Source organism: Rattus rattus, chromosome 6 (genome assembly GCF_011064425.1).
Source record: "Rattus rattus isolate New Zealand chromosome 6, Rrattus_CSIRO_v1, whole genome shotgun sequence".
Classification (NCBI taxonomy): Eukaryota; Metazoa; Chordata; class Mammalia; order Rodentia; family Muridae; genus Rattus; species Rattus rattus.
The window spans coordinates 23,298,170-23,322,456 of record NC_046159.1 but is presented as its reverse complement, the minus strand read 5'-3'; the positions used below and the strand labels follow the sequence as shown (position 1 = coordinate 23,322,456).

Here is a 24,287-nt window from a genome sequence, read left to right as displayed (position 1 = left end):
GCAACGACCTTCCTGTGGGGAAGGGACCACTGTCTCTCCCTGGGGATCATGGTTAGGGGCAGAGAATCTCCTATAAGGGTTTTGTTGTTGTCGTTGTCTGGTTTTGGGGGGTTTGTTTTGTTTTGTGTTGTGTTGTTTGCCTTAGCAAATGGTGATGGGGGACGCGGGAAACAACCATGAGCCCTCATAAGGCCCTAAGAAAGGACAAGGAGAATGAAGGGAGAGTTAAGACTGGGGGGCAAGAGTAGCCCAATTTCCTGAAATCTCAGTGGTTTACCCTCCTCCCCCAAAGCCCCCAACCTGCTGAATTTCAGCCCTTCACCCTAGACTTCTCTAGGTCGGGCCCAGACTTCAGGCCACTCTCCCAGAAAAGGAGAAAGGAAAGAAGACAGTTATATAGGACAGCAGGAGGGGGCAGAGGGAAGGGATAGAACAGAGAAATCAGCGCTGTGACTGGACCCAGCAGAGCTCACATCCTAAGGGATTATGGAGCTGGCCTAGAAACACAGCAAATCTCTCACTTCCCATCCCCACGCCCAAGAGAATACAGTCATAACCAGTACATTCTAGGTCCTCTCAAGACCTCCACACCCCACACTCCCTCAGCTCCTCCACAGACCTCTCTGAACCCTAATTTTGTCTATCCCACATCACACTTTATCCTACCAGACTCCTCTCAAGTAGGGTCTCTTCCCCAGGACTAACTTCCTTCAAGCTCTTGAGAGGTTAGAGCGGAAGCACGTTTGTCTCTTCCCTCTCATCCCTAGAACCAACCTCCACTACCGGCTCCACCTAATTCCATCCATGCTCCCAAAGCCAGACCTAGAGAGGGGAGGATAGATCGTCAGAGGGAAACTGAGTCACCAGTGGGCTCTCACCCCCATATCTCACGACGAGTGAGAAATTCTGATTTCCTATTCTCTCCTGTAACCACAGCCCAATCAACATCCTGGTATCTACAGGCCTCTCCATTTCATGGTGATGACCACCATAACCCTCTCTCCTAATGGCCGAAGAGAAAGCCTCAAGATGGTGTGTGGGAGGCCAAACAGGGAGTGAGAAGGGGCTCGAGAGCTAGGAGGACCATCCTGAGGCAGGAGCTCCAGCCAGACATAGGAGACGGCAGACAGAAGAGCAGAGGATACCCAGGGCAGAGCCAGGCACCCTGCAACCCCGTCTTTCTGCCCTTAGCAAATGAACCCTCCCCCCATCCCCATCTCATGTCTGCCTGCTGTCCTGTATCCATTCTTCATTCCTTCTTTGCTCCCTGGTTCTCTCCTGTTTCCCTCCTCCCTCACTTCTCTCCTTTCCTCCTTCTGCCTCTACCCTTCTCCTTTCTGATGCACTTCTTATTCCCACTCCTCATCTACCCTTCCCTCCTCGGATTCCCTTCTCATCTCCTTCCTGGAGCACCCCCACACCCCTTTCTGACCTTTTCTGCCTTTCTCCGTCCCCTCTCCTACCTGAACCCTCTGGCCCCCGGCCCCACCCTCTCCTTCCCTCTGACAGTCTCACCCAGCTGAATTTATCTGCTGTCTGCCAGAGAGGGCAGCTGTGGTAACCCACAAGCCAGCGGATGCAGGCAGAAGGGTATGGATGCAGAGAGGCACGGAAAAAAACATACGTGCTCGGAATTGCTGAGCTGCGGTACACAGTTTCTCCCCAGGAAGGAGTGAAGACAGTCAGCTGGATCTGCCATCCACCCTTAGGGCGCACGAACACCCAGTGAAACGGAACCTGAGGGAATGCCACCCTCGGGGAACAAGCCCCTTGGCGACAGGAGGTATCTGCCAGCATGGAGGAGTTGGGGGAGGGGGCAGAGAGACCCCAGGTGGGAATAGAGACCAAATACGAGCAGAATGCCGGGCAAGCACATGTAGGGATGGACCAGAGAGGAGGAGCTGGCCCTTGGAAGTGAGAACAGGTCTGAGGAACCGATGGGAAGGGGGTGGTCAGAAAGGAAAGGACACCTGTCTCAGGCGCCAGAGAACCTCAACACCTCCTTCCCTCTGCACCCCCACTTTGCTCAGCCTGATGCCCCAGTTCAGAGGCCCCCATCCCCATCTATCTCACCTTTGTTGCCAGAGCTGATCTGAAGCAGAGAGGCCAGCAAGAGGGACACCAGCAGGAGGGTCATGGTGTTAAGCACGCCAGGCCAGGCGTCCCTCTCCCCTGGGAGCCTCAAGCCTGCTAATGCCACCCCGGGGGAGAGATGCAGAGACTCTACGAGGGGAGGGCCGGGGGACAAGACAAGATCAGAAAGAAGCCTGCTGACCCCGCTGGTCCATAGAGCAGATGCGTGCAGACCCGCTGGGTGGCTGAGATGGGGGACTTGCAGTAGCTTCTCTTCAGTCTCCAGCCCAGCGTCCTCACTCTCTCTGGCTCTCTCTCACTCCCACCCCATCCCCGCTACTGCAGGATGACGTCAGCACAGCCAGGCAAGGATTGATGGGGCTGCTGGCCAATTAGAAGACTGGGGGCGCCAGGTGCTGCAAGGAGGGGTAGGGAACCAATGCGACTGGTGAGCAGGGGTGGGAGAATGTGTTAGGGCTTTTTCCCCTGGCTGCAGTTTGGGGGAGCAGAGGAACTGCGGGGGCTAGAGAGGAAGCAGGAAAGCCATGGAGGGGGTAGAAGATACGAAGGCCATCAGAAGATCTAGCTGAAAGCCAGGAGGTGGGGTGAGACAGAGACGTCAACAGACTTGAGGGTGGCCAAGAGAGGCAGTATCCACGTCACCCACCCCCAATTATGCATTAACCTCTTTTCACAGCCCATTCCGTTAGCTAGTCTTTGCTGCTGCGTGCTTTCTGGAAACCTGGAGGCAAAACCTTGAGTATGAAATTCTAGCATTTCAGTTCCAACTCCGGGCCCTGTGGGAGACGGAGGAGGGCCAGAAAACAAACAAACAGGAAAATAAAAAACGATGACAAGGGCCCTGAGATGAGGAAGAGGAAGGAGTCCCTGCAGCCCTTTCCACACACGCTTCTGTGAGGGCAGTTCACCTGCATCTGGGCCATGAAGCTCTCTTTTCCTTTCTGCTTACAGTCCCTGACTACCCCACTTTAAACTGCGATGGAGCTGCCCCACATCTTGTGAAGCCAAAGACAGGGACGTTGGCCAGTTCCGGAGACAAGTGGGCAGCTGCAGACAGGGTATACAATGATAACAATATCCCCCAGGCCATTATGAGGTTCCCTGGTAAGGGCTGAGGGGCGATGGTATCTAGGACTGGGAACTGAGAGGGAAACCCTGGGTCCCAAATCAAAGAGTATAAAATTCTCAGCCCTCCCTTGCCCTGTCATAAGCTCAACCCTCACTGAGCATCATTTCCTCTGCCTCCCCAGACATGCCCCCAGAAGACCAAGAGCACGCTGTTTAAGGACCAGATTCAGCCAGTGGTGAGGGAGGGAGCTGTGAAAGCCCAGCCCTTGGCTCCTGTCTCCATCCTCACCTCCCGCCTCACACCTCTGAATACCCCCTCCCCCCTTTCCCCTCAGTCTAAGAATAAAGCCAGAGCGCACAGCTTCCTCACACACTGCCACACCAGCGACAGCAGCCTCCAGTGGGAGCGCAACCCTCGGGGTTCCCAAACCTGCCACAAATGGCAGGAAGGCCAACACTAACGCTCAGAAAGTTCAAGTTTTGAATGACTGACAGCTCCAAGGTCATTCCACAGAAAAAGCTGAAGCGAGGCATGACTTTGTAAATCTCTGTCGCCTCTTTGCTTCTTCTTCGATCCAGGGCTTCAGACACCCAACACCCCACCTGACGGCTTAGCTTCCATTCCCCTGCCTCCCTCTCACAGCCTTGACAGAGCTCTTGCAGACAGGAAGCACCCAGCTAGCCAGCCAGGAGAGCCCTTACTAGCCTCAGCCTCCACAGACATCAGTGGTCTGAGAAAGGTAGTGTTGCTGGGAGGTTGGGGGGAGAGGGAGATCAGCCACCAGCAGAACCAGAGAGTGATGAAGACTCTTAGCACCTTCTGGAACTGCGTTGTGGAACCTGGGAATGGAGTTTGAGGAGGATCTACGGTTCGTGGATGAATGAAAATGCCAGGTACTTTCCCTTGTATTGACAGGGCACAGGGCAGATGACCCAGAACAGTGATTCCTCCAGCCCAAGCCAGAGACAATGACCACCAAAGCAGGACATGGGGCCCCCAAATCACAGTCTCCGGGACCATCAAACTCCTGTGCTCCCCAACTCCTTCCTTCTTCTTCCTTACTCGTTCTATGTCTTTAATAGAATGATTTATTTAATTTATTTTATCTTCTTTAAGATTTTTAAGTGGATGAATATTTTGCCTGCACGGATCTGTGCATGGACCCACCGGGTCCCCTGGAACTGGAGTTACACATAGTTATGAGCTACCATGTAGGTGCTGGGGACTGAACCCACGTCCTCTGGAAGAGCAGAAATGCATTTAACTGCTGCGCCATCTCCCCAATCTCCTCCTTGCCCCTTTACATCATCAGTCACAGGAACACAAAGTAGAGGCCAATGAGCAAACATCTGTTCATCCTGGAGCCTGCGACACCGGGTCCGAGTCACTCTCACTTTGTTTCCGCGGCCACGTTTCCCCACACTGTTCCTGCTTCTTACATGGTGCTGCTCTGCTCGGTCTCCTTTGCAGACAGAGTCCCTACAATTGGCCCTGACACCAGGGCCCCGACAGGATTTTGTTCCTGGCTTTCTTTCTCTCGCCTGTACACTGAGCAAAGTCAACTGCTTCCATGCTTGTCACCTGTAAACTGTCCTTGACATTTGTTCTCCAGCCACAGCTACTGCCCGAGACCCAGAGCGGTGCTCTCAAGTGTCTATAAGACATTTCTATTTGTGTGCTCAAGGTCAAACATGAATTCATTATTTCCTGGGACCCAAAGACCTTCACTTCTGTATTTCCTTCACTTCTGTATTTACTGGGTCTGTGGGTGACAATCACCAGCCAGACTATGCGCCGTGCCAGCCACATTGATGTCCCTGTGTCCTTACTCATGCCCTGCCACACCCACACATACACACCCTGCACACACCACACACACACATACACACACACACAGACACACACACACATACACACATACACATGCACACACACACACATACACACACACACATACACACACACACATACACACACACACATATACACAGACACACACACACATACACATACACAGACACACACACACATACACACATACACACACAGACACACACACATATACACATACACAGACACACACACAGACATACACACACAGACACAGACACATACACACATACACATACATACACACAGACATACACACAGACAGACACATACATACACACACACACAGACATATACACACACACACACACACAGACACACACACACACACACCATCCAGAATAACTTTCTGCACTAGCCAAAATAGTAGCTATTTGGCATGTAATTAGTCCCAGTGGAAATGTGCTAAGTTTTAAATACATCCTGCATTGTGAAATAGCATCAGAAATGTGTCTGGTTTTCTTATTGATCACATGCTGAGATTACAATATTTTGAATAGTTTATATTAAACAAAATTATATCCCTAAAATTAAGTTTACATGTTTCTTTAGTCTTCTGGAGGTCTTCTAGAACAGTTTGCATATGTGGCTGGCGTTTATGACTTATTTCTACTTTATGACATCCCAAGTGTCTGTCGGGCTGTTTCTTCCTAAATAAGGTCTTACCCAAATTGGTCCCCAGTCTTAATCCTCATCTAACTCAGGCTGCACAACCTTACCTGTAGCCACAAGGTCCATCAAAAAAGTAAGAATGCCCATGCCACTGCCCTAGCTTAAATCACACAGCAATGGTTCATTACACTCCAGACAAAGGCCACTTAAGAGGGCGTACCAGCCCCTCACTGTCTCTCTGCAGCCTCTCATTCTGACTTCTGGGCCTCCTCTTTCCCTCCTTGAAATTCTCAATTTTGAGCCATGCCTAGTAACACAGGCCTGTAGTATCCATAGGCTGAGGCAGGAAGATTGCAAGTTCAAGGCTGGACTAGACGACAGAATCCAGGGTCAGTCTGAACAACTTAGGCAGTTTCACAATAACAAGAGAGCTGCAGGCTCGGAGAATGTCTCAGTCAGTAAAGCACTTACTTTGTTAGCGCAGGTCCTGATTTGGTTCCCAGAACCCACATAAAAATCCCCTGAGGGTGGCACGTGCTTGCAATCCCAGCTCCAGAGAAGGTGAGACGGGGAATTCTTAAGGATCATCAGCCAACCAGCCTGTTTGTTATAATTGGTGAGCTCAAGCCAATGGCAGACCCTGTTTCAAAAGAGGTGAACAGCAACTATACAGGTACCTGCTCAGACATGCATCTCCTCACATTTTGAAGAAGGGAAAGAAATGGGGTTACGGTTCAGTGGTAGAGCATTTGCACAATGCCCTAAGTGCAAACTCTTAGAAAGAAACAAAGAAACAAAAAAGAAAGGGAGGGAGGGAGGGAGGGAGGGAGGGAGGGATATACAAACCATCACATTTGGGTATGGAAGGACTAGCAGGGATGACTGTAGAGACCCTCTGCTTACAGGCCAGCGAGGCTGAGAGTACAGGACAAGAGGAACAGCTGACTACACTGAAGCTTCGAGTTCACTGCCCTGGAAAGCGGCTGGAGGTGTGGAGCCTCAGCCTCTCCCTCTAGAGAACTTAGTTCCTTCAGAGTAGCAGTCTGTGGGTCGAGTGTCAGACAGAAAAAGGCTCCGCGTAGGAGCAACACAAAGTGAGGTGGGAAGGGCGGAGGAGTGGCAGTCAGTCCCTGGGTGCCCGGTATGGCAGTTACACATACACCTGTTGTAAGAACTTTCTCCCTGAGGGTAGGCAGGAGAATAGGCAGCTTCCACCCTCTTCCTTCTAAAGTCACAACAGATCAAAGTATTGTCCACCAAAGTCCCTCAGAGGGACTTGCCATCCATCCACACTGGAAAGGCTACCTCCAGCATGAACGATGGCTTTCTCAGAGCTGCATAGATGGGCTTTCTCCCACTCCTCCCTCTCAGTCTCTATACCCAGCCGCTCCCTGAGACCTCCAAGGCCGTGGGCAATTGAGGTAAAATTGCATGCTTGGAAGGAGTGTTTGGATACTCAGGTGAGGGTCCGATGAGTCTCTCCACTCCCCCTTCTATGAAGGAACGTCCACAGTCAACAAGCCCGGCTGTGGCAATCTAGTTCGAACAGACACAACTGATCTTATGAAGAGGGGGCTGCTTGGCTCAGAGCAGAGTGCTGTGTGACAATATCCAAAATGTCAGCTTTGGGGGAGCCTGTAAGAGGAGGAAGACTAGATAGTCAGGGCTATCCAGTGAGATCCGGTCCCTGCAAAAGGAGTGGATAGAAGCCCCTGTTGTTACCGAGCGAATGCTCCTGCTTTCTCCTCCTGCAATAGCTTGGGCCTCCACCCATAAAAGACAGTAACTGCCCAAGAACTAGGCTTGACCTTGATCCCAGAATGAGTCTGGAAAAGAACTGAGTTGACTGGATACTTTATCCTCTCCCCCAGCCTTTCTAAATGTCACCCGCACAGTGAGAAGTGGAGAATCCCCCTCTCAGAAAAGCCTCCATGGACTGCTGGATCCTGCCATGTCCCTCCTCAAAGCACAGGAAGATGTCCCCTGTATAGCCAGCCATTGCCCAAGGAGCTGGAAGGCTCTGTGGTGGGTGTCAGAGAAGTTAAAGTGTTAAACCTGGTCCTTAAGAACTCAGGTCCAGGGCTAGAGAGATGGCTCAGCAGTTAAGAGCACTGATTGCTCTTCCAGAAGTCCTGAGTTCAAATCCCAGCAACCACATGGTGGCTCACAACCATCTGTAATGAGATCTGATGCCCTCTTCCGGTGTGTCTGAAGTCAGCTACAGTGTACTCATATTCAATTAAAAAAAAAAAGATTAAAAAAAAAAAGAACTCAGGTCCACACCACCCACACCACAAGTTCCCCACCCTCTACCCCAGCAAGAATCCTCGAGATCACCCAAAGCAACACAAACAAACACTCTGACCGGGACTGAACCGCTCCAGAAGCAACTCCAAGGAGTTCCGGAGCCTCAAGCCACCCAGACTTTAGGAAGACAGAGAGTGCTGTTCCCATTGTGGCCAGCAGAGAGCGCTACTCGACAACTGCTGCCCAGTCCAACTCTATTTCAAACACCTAGGTGACAAAGACCACGCATACACACACTGCCCCTTCACAAGCACACAAGCTCACATTAACAGCCTCACAAGACTGTGTCCCTCACTTAAATCGACCTCCATTCATCCTTACAAGGAAGAGATGGTTGTCAAGGGGACCAACATTTGAGTAAAGAAAAGGCAAGAAAAAGGTCAAGGGTCACAGATAGGGTAAGTCCCGCCCCTAATGGGAAACTTCCTGCAGCATTGGCTTTGGTCACTGAAGACTTAGATCCCAGAAACATGACCAGGAATTCTGAATGCTTATTTCCATAATCTATGAAGTGGCTACACTGACAAGTTAAGCCTTTGCTCCCCAAGCCCTGAGACCAAAAGTCAAAATGGGAAGCCCCTTGTCCTCCTCACCCTGGGGTCTCAGCTCCCAGGGCTGGCCAAGACCAGCTATGTGAGCATCTGTGCTTCTCAACAAGTACTGTCTCCCTCACCAGGAACTACTTAGATTCCAAGGGGACAAAATGGGCTAACTTTCTATAGTCAGAACGAGGGGGCTTACGGCAGATAATTGTGTGCACCAGTCATCAAAGGAAATACCAAGAATACTCCTTCTTCTAGAGTTCTATGAACTGTCTAGCACTGTCATTCATCCGTGCACTGGGAACAGAATGTACACAGGGAAACACTGGCTGTTGCTATTTGAGTTTGTAATAAGTAGAGATCTCCTAAATGGACGAAGAGCACTGTATTGTACAGATACGGACAGAGCATCAAACGCCAATACAGATGAGATGTCACTAAGGAAGTATTCATGCCAAAGTGTAAATGACTGATCTCCAGAGAAGGGGAGTTAGTCAGCAGAGCTCCCTACCTGAGCTGTCCAGAAAGGAAACTTATCTAGGATGAACTAGATGAAGGGGAAGTACAGCTCCCCAGCCTGAACCCCAAGACCATAATCCCCAGTGTAATCCACTCCCCTCGTGCCCAAGAAAGACACTGCCAGCATGGAGTGGCTGGGGCGTGCATACTTCCGAATGTGGTTACCATTCACTCTTGCCTTTCTGACAACTAAGGGGAAGGAGGGTCCTGTTTTGGCCAGACTCATCAGCCTTCAGACCATACTGCACAATATGCCCAGAACATGTTCACGCCTGCAGCCAAGACCACCACTGGGCCTTGGGCTTCTGCAATCCCCCGGCATTAACTGAGCCAATGTCCCCCTGTGCTCCCGGTTCCCTGCCTCTTGTGCTGAGGTACAGAGCCAGTAACATCCCCTTGCCCTGGAGTTCTCCTGTTTTCCTCTTCGCTGAGGGTTCCCTCCACATCTACAGACTCCTCAGGATGGTCTTTCCACACTAGACAGCTTCTAGCTCTCCTTCTGTCCAAGCCTGAGTTAGAAGCTTCTTGGTCTGAGCATTGGTTGCCTTCCTGTAATTTCAAGCAGAGTGTCCACACAAATGGGCCCGGAACACTTTTCCTCCACAAAAATCCACACAGGCTGCATGATTTGTTCTGTCATGCCTGTTGTCTGCATGGAGAGTGGAGAAAGGCCTGGCTGTGTGTAAGCCCGAGTGGATGTGTGTGGTTGACAAGGGCATGGCCATATCAAGGGCTCCAATGCCTGGGACCCATGGGAAATGGCAAAGCCTTCCTCCTGGTCCTATTGCAAATGGTGACAGTGTGTGCAGAAAATGCCCACCGTAGTTTTCTCCTCCCAGATGGTTTTGGCCTGAAAATGGAGCCCCTACGGCAGTGGTTCTCAACCTTCCTAATGCTGCAACCCTTTAATACAGTTCCTCAACCATAAAATTATTTTTGATGTCACCTCATGACTGTAATTTTGCTACTGTTATGAATTGTAATATAAATATCTAACGTGTAGCTATATGATATGCAATCCTTGTGAAAGGGTCACTCAACCCCCAAAGGGGTGGCGACTCACAGGTTGAGAACTGCGTCCTACAGAGCCCACTCCTGTGGAGATCAGCTAAACCTGCATCCTTGATTAGGCTGCATACCATAACCCCTGTCCCCTCTGTACATCCCTCTGCAACAACCTCACCTCCCTATCTGACGGTGTAAAATCACACACTGAGCTTCTCTGATAATGAGAGGCTTACCTATCTGAGAGTCCAGTTCACCCTGCTGAAGCTTCCCATCTGTCTGCGTCTGTCTGTCTGTCTGTCTGTCCGTTCTCCCCTGTACCAGACTCTGGAGCTTTGCTAGGACATGGCTCTTCTGTTTGTGGTGTGTGTGTGGACATGTCTCTGTGTTAGAGTGTCCTAAAGCCTCCCTGTTAGCCAACCTCTTCCCCTCTGCCCACTTTGTGTTCATTACAGTAACTACATTGCTTCTGCATTGGCCTAGGCAAGTGGCCCACGGCAAAGCTAAAACTGGACAAGTCACTGTTGAGATCACACGGGATGATCCTGGGTAAGTCCCTTCACCCTTCGAGCTTGTCTTCTTCTGTTCTGCTACTCACAGCTGATCCACTCTCGTGCCTTCCATCCCTGTACCCGCCCCAGTTGGGTTCCCCTCTCTTTTCCTGGTTATTTTAGGAAAATGCTTGCTCCATCCCCTTGACACAGCAGCAAGGAAACCATCGTCATCTTCCGTGTAATAAGAACATATCCTCCGGGTCTCCCGAGCCATGAGAACACATGGCAGCTGGATGCCAGCGCCCCTCTCTGTGAAGTTGCTCCCCGTTCATTCCGTGGTGGCCACCGTACTTCTGAACAGCACAGATGAGACGGGGTGGACTGTCCGCAGGTGAATTTACCAGGGTCATAATGGGGAGGGGGGCAACAGAGAGATACACAGCTCAATGGCTGACCCCCAAACACAGCTTCACCCGTGGTCTCATCTTTGGGAGGAAGGAATGGTGCAGGGTATAATAGAACGCCCTCCGGTTGACAATCCATCCACACAGGCAGTGGGTTAAGGAGCCTTTAATGAAAATCTTCTCTGCAAGAGGAAGGTCTTCACACGGCTGTTAGGGTGTGGGCCGTGTCGGTTTAGAATGTGTGCCTTTAGCAATCTTTTCATGGAAAACTCTTGAGACACACTCTGGCTGGCCTCCAAGAGGCCAGAAGGGCATCCTGCCTGAACTTTCTCTAAGGTGCTCTGCCTCATGCCTCTTCATCAGCTCCTTGTGCCTTTTAAATCTTTGCCGTCGTCGTTTCTAAGCCCCCACCTCCTCCTGATTTTGATCTCCTATGGGTCCTGTCAATCTGACCTATCCAGCTACTAAAGAGCGGGAGGTGGAGAGTCCCTTCAGAAATGATTCCTGAAATGTTGTCTCTGAAGTTCCCTCCACAGGCCATCTCCTGAGGGACAGAGAAAATAGAAGTGGAACTGTCACTTCCACGGCTGTTACTCTGGAAGGCCCCCCCACCAGCTCTCATCCAGGGTGTGCTTCCCAGTGTGTCACCTGTTCTAAGGTCATAGTGCACTGGTTCTCAATCTGTGGGTCCCGACCCCCTTCAGGGGTTCTCCTATGACCCTGGGGGGAAAAAACAGTGAAAAAAATACAGGGAAAAATCAGAAAACACAGATATTTACATTATATTTCACAACAGTAGCAAAATTGCCATTATGAAGTAACAACGAAAATGACTTTAGATTCAGGGGTCACCACAACATGGGGAACTGTATTAAAAGGTCACGGTGTTAGGAAGGTTGAGAACCACTGCTATAAATAGCCTTCAGGAGGCAGCGTGTGGCGGGTGGAAGCTTGTGAGGGTTGTGCCCACTGCTGTCCTCTGGCCTGCTCTCTCTGCCCACCCCATAACTGCTGCAGTGTGAGCAGACACTGCCTCCGGCTCCCACCGCCATGGCTAAACCACTTCTCTGCACTCTCCCCACCTTGGTGGGCTGAATCCCTCTGAAACAAAAGCCAAAGGGAAGTTTTCCTCTGCTAAGTTGTTTCCGAAGGTTATCTCCACGGTGATAAGAGTAACAAATATGGCTGAAAAAGAACCCTGGCCTCTGACTCTGTTTTTTTTTTCCCTATCTCAAATCTTGCATAATTCCAACTCCCAAGTGTCCTGTGGAGAGGCCCACGTCTTGGAAACAGACCTCCTGCCCAGTCAGGCTTTCAAATGCCTAAAGCCCGAGCAGTGGGAGCGTATTGGGGACCCTAGGATAGACCACCCTTCTAACCGGGACCCTAGGCTAGACCACCCTTCTAACCACTCCTGATTCCTGACTCCAGCAACTGTGTAAAGTGATACTTGATACTCATTTTAAACTAAGGGAAGAGACAATTCATTACCCAACAGATAACCAATGTTTGAATCCCATCACATGTGGCTCTTTCCCAGCCTCAGGAGTTACAAAACTAGCAAAAGAATGGGGTGGGGATGTCTTGGGATGAGAAAAACACGTCCAACCACAAACGACTACAGCCCCCTCTCTTCCTCACTGGAACCCCAAACACCAGCCTCTTTATAAGCCCAAGGAGACTTTAACCTCTCAAGGCTTTTAAGAAAGGTAGCCTCCCCCTTACCCACTTCTGCAAGCGCTGTCTGCCCCAGTGATGTTAGGGGTCCCAGGTCCCCTCCTCCCCACCAGGAAACAGTAAAAGGAGTGTCCAGTGTTTCAGGTGGCTCCCGTTCCCCTCCTGCATGTGTGCTCTGTGGCATCAACAGGACCTAACGAACAGCAGGGTGTCAGAGGGTGGGGCAGAGACAAGGAGGCCACCCCGGGTGGCAGCAGGTCTGGAGCTGGTGACGTATTCCACAAAGGGTGCAGCAGCCAGACAAGAAATGGTAGTGCCCTAACAAAGGCTTCTGAAGCCAGATTTAATGCCTGGAGGGAGAAAGACGAACGGGTGCTTGACTTCACAGCACTCAGCACGGCGGGCAGTAGTGTCCCAACCTGGCAACTGGCAACAGGCAGGAACCTTTTTCTGTCAACTCATCCACTCACAGGGCTCCCCCTTCCAACAAAGGGTTCCCGTCAAGGAAGTGGTGGTGTCTGGTCAGTAGGACATAATATCTGACAGGTTAGGGAGAATTTCTTTTGGCTTGTGGTTCAAGGGACATCAGTCCGTTAATGGTAAGGAAGGCGTAGGAACTAGAATGGTTTAGTCCGTGGCAGTGGGAGCTTGGGGCATGGCTTGTTCACTTCTTGGGAGATGGAAAAGCAGATATAATCTTTAAGCCGTACCAGCCCCCCTTCCGCTAGCTAATCTACACCACACATTCCAAAGGTTTCCCAGTTTCCCCAGACTGTATCATCGTGGAGGACCATGTTTTCAAACACATGAACCTACAGGGAACATCTAGACCCAAACTATAATGGTACACAGCGCTGGGTAGGCATGGACTGCTGGTTAGAACTCGTACTATAGAGTCACAGACGGAGCATAATTACACCAGCATCACTAACCTCCACTGCCACCCTCAGACCTTGGACCTGCCCACACACCACCTTCTCTTCCTCCCTCAACAACAAGGTCAATGCTCGGTACCCACTTCTCTGCTCTGGTCCACACCCACCCCAAAGGCAGAAGTCAGAGCTGACAGGCCAGGGCCTGCACTAGTCCTGAGGATGCCAAAACCTATAGGATGAAGTCCTTCCCTCAAGGACCTCCCAGACGTGTGGGAAAGACAGACAAGTGGACAAGTGGATATCATGCATTTAGATACTCAAGCGTCCAATAAACACAGGGGAACTAAAGCCGCCTTGAGTCAGGCCTCCCAAAGGAATAAGCCTAAGAAGAGAAGTAATAATAACGGTGCCTGGCCATGAATGCTACTCACCAGGTATTTACTCCTTAAGAACCATGTCACAGGGCTGGAGAGATGGCTCAGCGGTTAAGAGCACCCGACTGCTCTTCCAGAGGTCATGAGTTCAATTCCCAGCAACCACATGGTGGCTCACAACCATCTGTAAAGAGATCCGATGCCCTCTTCTGGTGTATCTGAAGACAGCTACAGTGTACTTATAAATAAATAAATAAATAAATCTTTAAAAAAAAAAAAAGAACCATGTCACAGGGGTTAGATAGGTGGCTCAGTGGTTAAGAGCTCCCGCTGCCCCTGTTGTCTTCCAGGGGACCAGAGTTCAATTCTCAGCACCACCCATGTCCAGTTATTTATAACTGCCTGTGACTGCAGCTCCAGGAGATCCTGTGCTGTCCCCCACCACCGCCACCACACACACATAAATAAAAAGAAATCTGTTATAAAGAGCCCTGTCACAGCTAGGCCCAGTGGTGCACATTTGAGAGGTGGGGGGAGGGGAGCCACAAGTCGAGATCATTCTTTGCTGCATAATGAACTTGGGCCATCCCAAGTATGTCAGACTCAGACGGGGTGTGTGTGTATGTGTGTGTGTGTGTGTGTGTGTGTGTGTGTGTGTGTGTGAGAGAGAGAGAGAGAGAGAGAGAGAGAGAGACTAAATGCCTTTCCTTGTCTCCATTTTACAGTTAAGGAAACTGAGGAGCAAGTTTCCGTCATTTACTAAGGTTATATATAAAATAAAAGGAATTGACTACCCAATACCCCTGATTTCTGAACTATTACCAGACACAAATGTAGAGTGCATCGCTAGTCTCTACCACTAGGTGGCAGTAGTATCCGCTGCCTCCCTTTTTTTTTTTTTTTTTTATCTTTAACTTCAAATATCCCTATGGTGCAGTACTGCTCCTGGTTTGGGAACCACTGAGCTAGCCATTTTTCTCTCTTATCTTCATAAACTAGTAATGAAGTTTATTGTTCACCAAGGACCAGGCGTCCTCCTAAATAATTTAGGTTATTAACTCATTTAATCCTCACAACAGCTCTTAAGTGCGAGCTTCATTGCTCTGTGTTCTACGGAGGTGGACAGCAGTAGCACGGAAGAGGACAGCAGTAGCACGGAGGTATAACACACATTAGAGGCAGTCCCAGAGCTCTGAGTCGTGGTGCCTTGGCCTGAGCCTGTTGAATGTGGCCTGGAGCCGCTGCCTTTAGAGCAGTAGCGGGCTGCGGTTTTTTTGTTTTTTGGGGTTTTTTTTGTTTTGTTTTGTTTTGTTTTTTTAACCTCTTGTGGCTGAAGGACATGGCAATGGGGTGGGGTGAGGGGTCGTGAGAAAAACAATATAAGATTATTAGTGAGAGTGTCGCACGTGAGCGCAGCCAAACAGAGCAGAAAGAAACTGGAGAAAGAAAACGAGAACACAGTTACTGAGGAAGAACCACTCAGGACAGACAGACAAGCCGCTCAGAGGGCCCGTGTACTGAGAAGGTTTCAGGGTGCGATTAGCTTTTAGGCGGATAATGGCAGAGGGTGGGCTCCAGCACTAAGACTCATGGTTGAATTAGGGGGTTGATTTGGACCCAGCTCTGAGTGCCCAAGACCTAAGCCAATAATTGGAGACAGCATGCGGAACAAGTCCTCAGAGCCACCCTGTCTCCCATGCCCTGGCCTGCTCACACCCCTGATGCCCGTTCAGAACAAAGCCCAGGCTCACAGATTGACTCCAGCCACCTCAGTCCCTGATGCTATCCTGGATCTCACTTCAACCCTAGTCCTGGACCCAGAAGCCCCAGAGGGTCTTGGCCCCGGAGTTAGGCTTGGGAAGTAAAGCCAGACTGAGCTGGTTAGACGGCTCAGCCGAGTAAGGGCTTTCGCCTCCATGCCTGATGGTTTGCGTGTGATATCAGAACCCGCATGGTAGAAAGAAAGAAGCTACCGCCTCAAGTTGTTTTCCGACTTCCACACATGCTATGTGGCATGAGTCTCAGGCGTACGCATGTGCGCGTGTACACACACACACACATACACACACACACACACATACACACATGCACACACATGCACACACACGTTGCCAAAAAAATAAATAAATAAATCAAAGGTAGGGATAGAGTGGACACTGCCCTAGGCCTCTGCACCCAGTCACTCTTTTGGCCCTTTGAACTGGACAGAGCTAGAAACTCCTCTCCCAATGAAAGCTACAGGAAACCCCAGGCCCTTTCTCCTGGGCCATCCCCTCACGGAACAGCAGGTGGCAGCACCAACATGGTTTTTAAAGTAAAATCAACGAATGTGTTTCTGCCCTTCCTGGACTTACACCCACGCAGCACCCTCTCTGCTTTCGCTCCATCCCCAATTCTGCCCCTGCCCTTTGCCCTTCTTAGTTAATGAGAAACAAAAGCCAATGGACCCAGATACAAACTTAGAAGGTGAGAGGAAGCATCGGAGGTAGGGGGATATCAGTTTTTGTCAGACATATCCCTGGTCTCTGGAGCCCACTGTCCTGACACACTCGGTTCCCCAAGATTATATCTAAGGTGGAAAAGTTCCCTAACCGGTGAGAGATCTGACTCGCCAGTTAAGGGCATTGCTGCTTTTGCAGAGAGCCTACCCGGTGGTCCATAACTCCAGCTCCATGGTATCTGACACCCTCTTTTAACCACCCTAAGTATCAGATGCGTACATACATGTTGTACACACACACATACAGACAAAACATTCATGCATATACAATAATTTCTTAATTTTTTAAAGCCCCTCATTAGTAGTCTCAGCACCTGGGTAACTTTGGAGCTAGCCTGGGCTACCAAATGAGGGAAAAAAGAAATTCCTGACTTCCTCCTCACCTCAATTAGACGGGACCATTATCCAGTCACAATGACGTATGGCGTTCTGTCTTTCTCCTGTGGAATTTTAAATATATTCATATATTTGGGGGGTGGGGTGCACACACACACATACGTGAACCAGGGTGAACCCATAGTGGGTCCTCACCCTCCACCTGGTCGAAGCAGGGCCCCCTTGTTGCTTTTACTGCTGTGTGCGTGCTCCAGGCTAGCCTGCCCATGAGTTCCATCTGTCCTCTCGCTGTGGAGACACTGTGATTACAGATACGTGTCACATGGGCTCTGGGAGATGAACTTGTGTCATTGGGGCTTGTATGTGGCCCATGTACTAGTGCTTTTACTTGCTTAACCGTCTTCCCACCCGTTTTCTTGTTTTGTTTGGTTTGGCTTTTTGAGCTGGAGTCTCCCTGTGTAACCCAGGCTAGCCTCAAACTCACAATCCTGCTGCTATGGCCTCCCATGTTCTAAAAATCACAGACATTTGTCCCCACACCTTGTCTACAGTTATGATTTTAAATATTTATATATATATACTTAAATATAGCTTTAAACTTACTTTACTTAGTGAGTCAGCATTACGGAAATTTCGCTTTAAAGGCTTCCTTCATGTACAAACCCTGCCATGACACAACTACTTTAGTTTGTCTCATGAGTGTTGCCTACATTTGAGAACAGAGTGTATTCACAATTTTATACTCCACAGGCCTGAACGCCCCCTGGCAGGCTTCCTCTTTGCCAAGAATCTACGTGAGCTCAGGTCAAGAGCACTTTGTGCTCTTTAGTGGCTGGCATTTGGATGAGGGAAACACACTAGGGTTGTTACACAGGACTGCTATCCAACACATCAGGGGGTGTGTTAGACTGAGATGACCCCTCCCAGATTTCCTGAGCCTGAGCCCTTTGGAAGGATTCTGTCCCGGGAGACCTGTCAGTCCCCAGCAAGTCAGGGTAGTCCAGTGGCTGTGACAATTCACCTTCCTTGTGACCCTTACTAGATTTAGAGTTACGTGGGAGAGCGTCTCCCTGCAGCTGTGACAAACCTCCCAACAGAAGCAACCTAAGGAGTTATCCTGACTCACGGTTGAAGGCTGCAGCCCATCAAAGCAGGGAGGTCCAGGCAGCAGGGGCTGGAAGCAGCTATTCACATCCTATCTGCAGTCAGGAAGCAGAAGAATGAAGTTCTTCACAAGCTGGCCTCCTTGTTCTACAGCCCAGAACCCATACCCAGGGAACGGTCCTGCCCACAGCCAAGATGGGCAACACACGCATTTAATCCCAGCACTCAGAAGCAAAGGCAGATGGATCTCTGTGAGTTCGAGGCCAACCTGGTCTACACAGTGAGTTGTAGGAAAGCTGGGGATTAGCAGTGAGACCCGTCAATCAATCAATCAATCAATCAATCAGTCAATCAATGAGATGGATCTTTCCACATTGATTAATATATCCAAGAAAATTCCTTGTAGGAGTTTCTTTTACCCAAAACTTCATGTTGTATGTAGTTTACAAAACTGGATAGATGGCCAAAATTAAAAATCTATGGAACAAGCTGAACGGTTCAGAGGAAAACAGCCCAGTAGGTGAACCATGCATCCACCCCATTGAACTGTTATGACAAAGTATCAGACTTAACAGAAGCTCACCTTTCCTAGTTCCTCCATGGACGTGAGGTCCCTGGTCAGGGTCTCAATCTAATCTCAGGTTCTAGTGAGGACCTTGTCTTGGGTTGAAGAGGGCTGCACCTTGTGGACAGTCTTAGACACTGGACTAAGGAAACCCCTTACAGATGTCCCAGTGCCCAGAGCTTCGTCTCTTAGGTGACTCTCATGGAGATGTGCCTCCGGGTGTGATGAAGAGGGAAGACCCACCCTGGATGTGAAGACACTTTCCTAAGGACCGGGGGCCTGGACAGAGTAAAAGGCATAAGGGTAAAAACCATTGAGTCCTCAAATTCCCCTACCATCTTTCTGGTCCACTCTACAGACCAAGCCACCCTGCCTCCATGCCTGCTCTGCCCTTCCTGTAAACCCAACCTTCATACCTTCCTAAAGTTCATTTGTGCCAGGCGTTACCCACAGAGCAAGAAGAGTCATGCATGACATGTTCTCTCTGTCAGAAACAAGTCCCTCAGACTAAACAAGGCCGGGGTTCAGAAGTCCTCTTTGACTGTGTATCATCCTTTTAACTTTGTGTCTTTCCCTCCCTTCCCCCTCCTGGTCCCCTGTTGGTGTTAGGCGGCTAATCTCAGACTTCACACCTTACAAGTCCTTGAGAACCCCCGAAGAGCGTTTGCTTATGTAAATCCTATGTGTTCATAGCCATTGGGCTGCAAATGCCAATGGAAAATTTTAAAATCCAAAAAAATATGCACATTCCTCTGGTTATCAGGGGTGAGTCACCCCACATCCTGTGGCCTTGGATGCGTTCCACTGAACACTTAGGAGAACATAAGAGAGAAGCAAATAACATCTTGAGGTTTTTGTGGAAGTCATTTTGACCCAGAGAAAGGTTCTGAAGAACCCCTAAGGCTTCCCCAACCACACATGGAAAGACATGGCTCTTTGGAGAACCACTGAGCAAGGATTACAGTACACTTCCTTAACCCCCAGTCTTCAAAGGTTATGTCTACTTAGTCATAACCATACAACATAGTGGCACAGCTTTGCTCTAGGCGGATATAAGCATTTTAAAGACATTAAGAAGAAAAGCACGGGTGCTTGAGAGATGGCTCAGTGGTTAGGAGCACGGACTGCTCTTCCAGAGGTCCTGAGTTCAATTCCCAGCACCCACATGGCGGCTCACAACCATCTGTAATGGGATCTGATGCCCTCTTCTGGTGTGTCTGAAGACATTAACAATGTACTCAAATAAATAAATAAATCTAGAAGAGGAGGAGGAGGAAAAGGAGGAGAAGGATGAGGAAGAGGAGGAAGAGGAGGAGGAGGAAGAGGAAGAGGAGGAGAAGGAGGAAGAAGAGGAGGAGGAGAGGAGGAGGAGGAGAAGGAGGAGGAGGAGGAGGAAGAGGAGGAGGAAGAGGAGGAGGAGGAAGAGGAGGAGGAAAGGAATAGGAGGAGGAGGAGGAAGAGGAGGAGGAAGGGAGGAGGAGGAGGGGGTTGGGGCTGGAGAGATAGTTAAGAATGCTTGCTGCATTCAGAGGATCTTGTTCGTGTCGCAGCGCTCACTCCAGGTGGCCCACAACCACCTAGCATTGGAGGATCTGATCTTACCCACAAACCCACAGCCTCTCTCTGCTCTTGGGCCGCTCTCATTACCCTTCCGCCCTCAGGATATTTTCTCAGCAATTCTGTCTCATGGTGCAGGTCTGCTGGCGACAACATCGTCCTAGTTCATCTGAGTCCTGGAAGATTTTTTTCTTTTTCAGATGGTCTCAGGATAGACTCAGGCTGGCCTCACACTCGTGATTCCCCTCTACAGTCTGCCAAGGGCTTAGATTACAGGTGCCTTTTCCATCACTAGCTCTTTCTGTAGCATCATAGAGATGATGTTTCTGCTCTAGATTGTTCTGAGAAGAAAACATTGACATTGTATGCAGTTGTGTTTCTCTAGCTGCTTTGTTCATTCACTCACTCACTCATTCATTCATTCATTTGGTCCCAATATTTAGGGAACTGAGGCAGGAGGATCATGAATTACATAGTGAGACCCTGTCTCGGAAACCAAAAGCAACAAAAATGGTCTTGGTAGCATAATTCCATGACTTACAATTCCAACACTCGGGCTGTGAATGGCAGAAGATAAAGAATTCAAGGCCACAAGCCTGAACTGTATAAGACCCTATCTAAAAAATTTTTTAAATTAAAAATAAACCAACAACAACCAGGCAAGCTGACCGATAGCACACACGTTAGCTCTAAGTCTTGGGAGGCAGAGTCAGGCAGATCTCTGAGTTTCAGATTAACCTAGTCTACATATTGAGTTCTAGGCCAGCCAGAGCTAAATCGTGAGACCGTGTATGGTGCATTGAATAGTATGGCTCCCATAGACACGTGTGTTGGTATGCCTGGCTCTAGGGAGTGGCGTTATTAGGAAGTGTGGCCTTGTTGGAAGAAGTGTGGGTAGGATTTGAGCTCTCCTATACTCAAGCTATGTCCACTGGTACAGTCAGTCTCCTTCGACTCTGCTAATCAAGATGTAGAACTCTCGCCTCCTTCTCCATCACCAAGTCTGCCTGCATGCTACCAAGCTTCCTACCGTGATGATAAAGGACTAGACCTTCATTGGCTATAAGTCAGCCCCAATTAAATGTTTTCCTTTGTAAGATTTGCCTAGAATGTAGGAGCAGAGGACTAGGGCTTGCTCAGCTTGTGACACCCGTCTGATTCGTACACTTCATGTATTTCCTTCTTTAGTACTAGAATTTAAGTGGGGCTTGCTTTTTCACAGCACAGCTTTACGCAGAACACTAGCGGTACGCTTCTTATTATGGGTGGGGAAGTTGAAACATACAGATTTTCTATTAATATTCATCCCGATGCCAGACAACTCCCAAATTGCATTGGAGTTTGTTTAGAATTTGAACGTTTAATAGAAAAGCTCAGAGGGGAAAAGGAGTAAGCTTGCGTAACACAACTGTGGAAAAATAAATTCAAGAGACCATTTAAGAAGATTAAGACCATATAGTCTCATGTAGTCTGAAGGGTGTGATTTATTTACTGTGTGCCCCCCGCTCCCAAATGGTCTGCTTGGAGCTTCTATAGCAGTCATGTCATCAGTCCTTCCTGACAGGGAGCAACTAATCTCCTTATCTTGATAGGCAGGCTTTTTAGAAAACATCTGTGCCTTGGCATTGTGGTCTATGCCTGTAATTGTAGCACCTTGGTGAGTGCAGGCAGGAGGATTGTCCTCCTGGGCTACTGTGGTAGTTACTCTCAATTGTCAACTTGAGCTCTGAAGTCACCTGGGAGGCAAGCCTCTCGACATACCTGCGGCAGATATTTTAGTCTCTGGCCATACCTGTGAGGGATTATGTTATTTAGGTTTATTAAGGTGAGGAAACCTTGTGGGGTTTGAATGAGAATGACCTCTATCAACATATATTTGAATACTTGATCGCAGGTGGTGGAACTGTTTGGGAAGGATCAGGGGGTGTGGTCTTGTTGGAAGAGATGTGTCACTGGGGGCAGGCTTGGAGATATTGAAAGCTCGTTCTACTCCCTTGGTCTGTTTCCTCGAGCCAAAGTAAACGCTTCTTTCCTAAAATGCTTTTGTTCCTAAAATACAATGCTTTTGTATTTTAAAACAGGAAAATTAGCTAAGACAGCTATATAGCCAATTCAAGGCCAGCCTGGGTTATAGGAGACCCTGTCTCCAAACCAAACCAAACAAACAACTGCAAAAGTGAACAATGTGCCACTCTTTACAGTATCCGGGGAGACTTGACTTACCAAACAAGTGAACTCTTCTAAGTTAGGTACATCCAAGTGCCCCTGGTTGGTGTGTGTCCTCAGGAGAAATCATCCACTCGGTCATGTGATGATTATTGGTCATGTGATGGTTGTTGGTCATGTGATGATTATTGGTCATGTGATGATTGTTGGTCATGTGGTGTTGTTGGTCATGTGATGATTGTTGGTCATGTGATGATTGTTGGTCATGTGATGATTGTTGGTCATGTGGTGGTTGTTGGTCATGTGATGGTTGTTGGTCATGTGATGATTATTGGTCATGTGATGATTGTTGGTCATGTGGTGTTGTTGGTCATGTGATGATTGTTGGTCATGTGATGATTGTTGGTCATGTGATGATTGTTGGTGATGTGGTGGTTGTTGGTCATGTGATGGTTGTTGGTCATGTGATGGTTGTTGGTCATGTGATAGTTGTTGGTCATGTGATGGTTTTTGATGATGAAGGTTCACAGCAGCAGTGGGCCTGTCTTCTGATCTCATTTTGGTCACTGTTAGAGCTTTAATTTCCTCATATACTATTTTCACCTTTTCTCCTTACTGTAAATGTATTTTTTCTCGCATCCTTATATGCTGAAATTCTCGTTCACTGTTTCCAACATCTGTGTCATTTGAAAGACTGTCTCTGTGTCTTAGTCAGCTGTCTACTGCTGTGAGGAAACACAATGACTGTAAGCAACTTAGAGTAGAAAGGCTTTATCTTGCTTAGGCCTTCCATCATTGAAGGAAGTCAGGGAAGGGAATCAGGGGCAGAATCTGATGCAGAAGCCACAGAGGAGTGCTGCTTACTGGCTAGCTCAGTCTGATTTTTTAAGCACCCAGGACCACCCGTCCATTGGTGGCACTGCCACAGCTGGCTGGTCCCGCCCACATCAATCATCATCAAGAAAATGTAAGGCTGTCTTGCCAACAGGAGGACCTGGTAGGGGCATTTTCGCAATTGAAGTTCACTCTTCCACACCTTACATTTTGAGTAACTTGGGGTTATACATTAGTTATTTCTTCCTTGTTCTGCTAGAATATCTGGTAAAAACAACTTAGAGACGTGATCATTTTATCTCGCAATGAGATCTATCACATTCCACCATGGTGGCATCGGGTAAGCCTCAGATGAGCCAGGGATGTAGTAGCTCAGTTGGTAAAGTACCGACCTAGCATACACAAGGCCATGAATTCAGTCCCCAGCACCACATACACTGAGCATGTGGGTGCATGCCAGTTAATGCTAGCACTTAGAAAGTGGGGCTAACCTGGACTAGGAGAGACCTTGTGTACAAAAGAAAGTTAAAAGGCTCTAGTGGTGAAGGAAAGTAAACTCAGGAAGCAAAGGCCTACCTACCTCAGATTTGCTCCCCCACCCCTAGCTCCGGAGGCCACACTGACCTTCCCCACTCCCATCCATGGGCAGCACTGAAGCAGTGATAAAAACAGGTCAGGAACTTGGCTGCCCATCCTCAGACCATAGGGCCTGTAGTCACCAGCTATACACACAACCATCATTCTCCCTCTCCAGTCCTGAGCCCCTGGGGCTTCCTCCTCTTTACCCAAATACGAACTGGCCTTCACATGGGAGTGGGAGTAAAGTGGACCCTCATACTCGAGTTAGACTCCCCCCACAGGGCCCAGCATGTGTCAGCTGGACTTCTGTCTCTTTCTCCTCTGTCTCCCCATGTCTTTTCAACCAGCTTCCTCCCAGTACTCAGCTCCGGGCCATGTAGGATGAGCATCCATTCTGATTTCTCCAGAACTTCTTCTGTTTTTAAAAGTGAAAGCCCTGAATGGGACATGGCGGTGCACACCTTCAATCCCAGCGCTTAGGAGACAGAGGCAGGTGGATCCCTGTGAGTTGGAGGCCAGCCTGGTCTACAAAGTGGGTTCCAGGACAGTGAGGGTTACACAGAAAAACTCTGTCTCAAAACAAAACAAAATCGAAAGCCCCTTGTCCCAGGATAGCCCTTAGTCCTGTTTAAACCAGAACAGTATGCCCCAAATACCCACCTAGTCCCATGCAAGACAGAGTTGTGGTCCTGGCTTCTACCTAGGAGTCTCCTTTTTTAAAGTCTCTCAGTTTCTCTCCTGCAGAAGATCTCCAGGGACAGTTTGTCAGAGGGGCTAGCCTGGG

General features: G+C 49.1%; 1 protein-coding gene across 1 annotated transcript in view; it reads right to left on the bottom strand.

Annotated features, from left to right (window-relative positions):
• Clstn3 (calsyntenin 3) overlaps positions 1-2,408 on the bottom strand; it is a 33,179-nt gene extending 30,771 nt beyond the window's left edge. The window contains exon 1 of the mRNA XM_032905713.1: positions 2,074-2,408. Within this exon, the coding sequence (XP_032761604.1) occupies positions 2,074-2,137 (64 nt within the window). The 5' untranslated portion in view covers positions 2,138-2,408. The remainder of the gene's footprint in view (positions 1-2,073) is intronic.
• Positions 2,409-24,287: the final 21,879 nt, after the last annotated feature.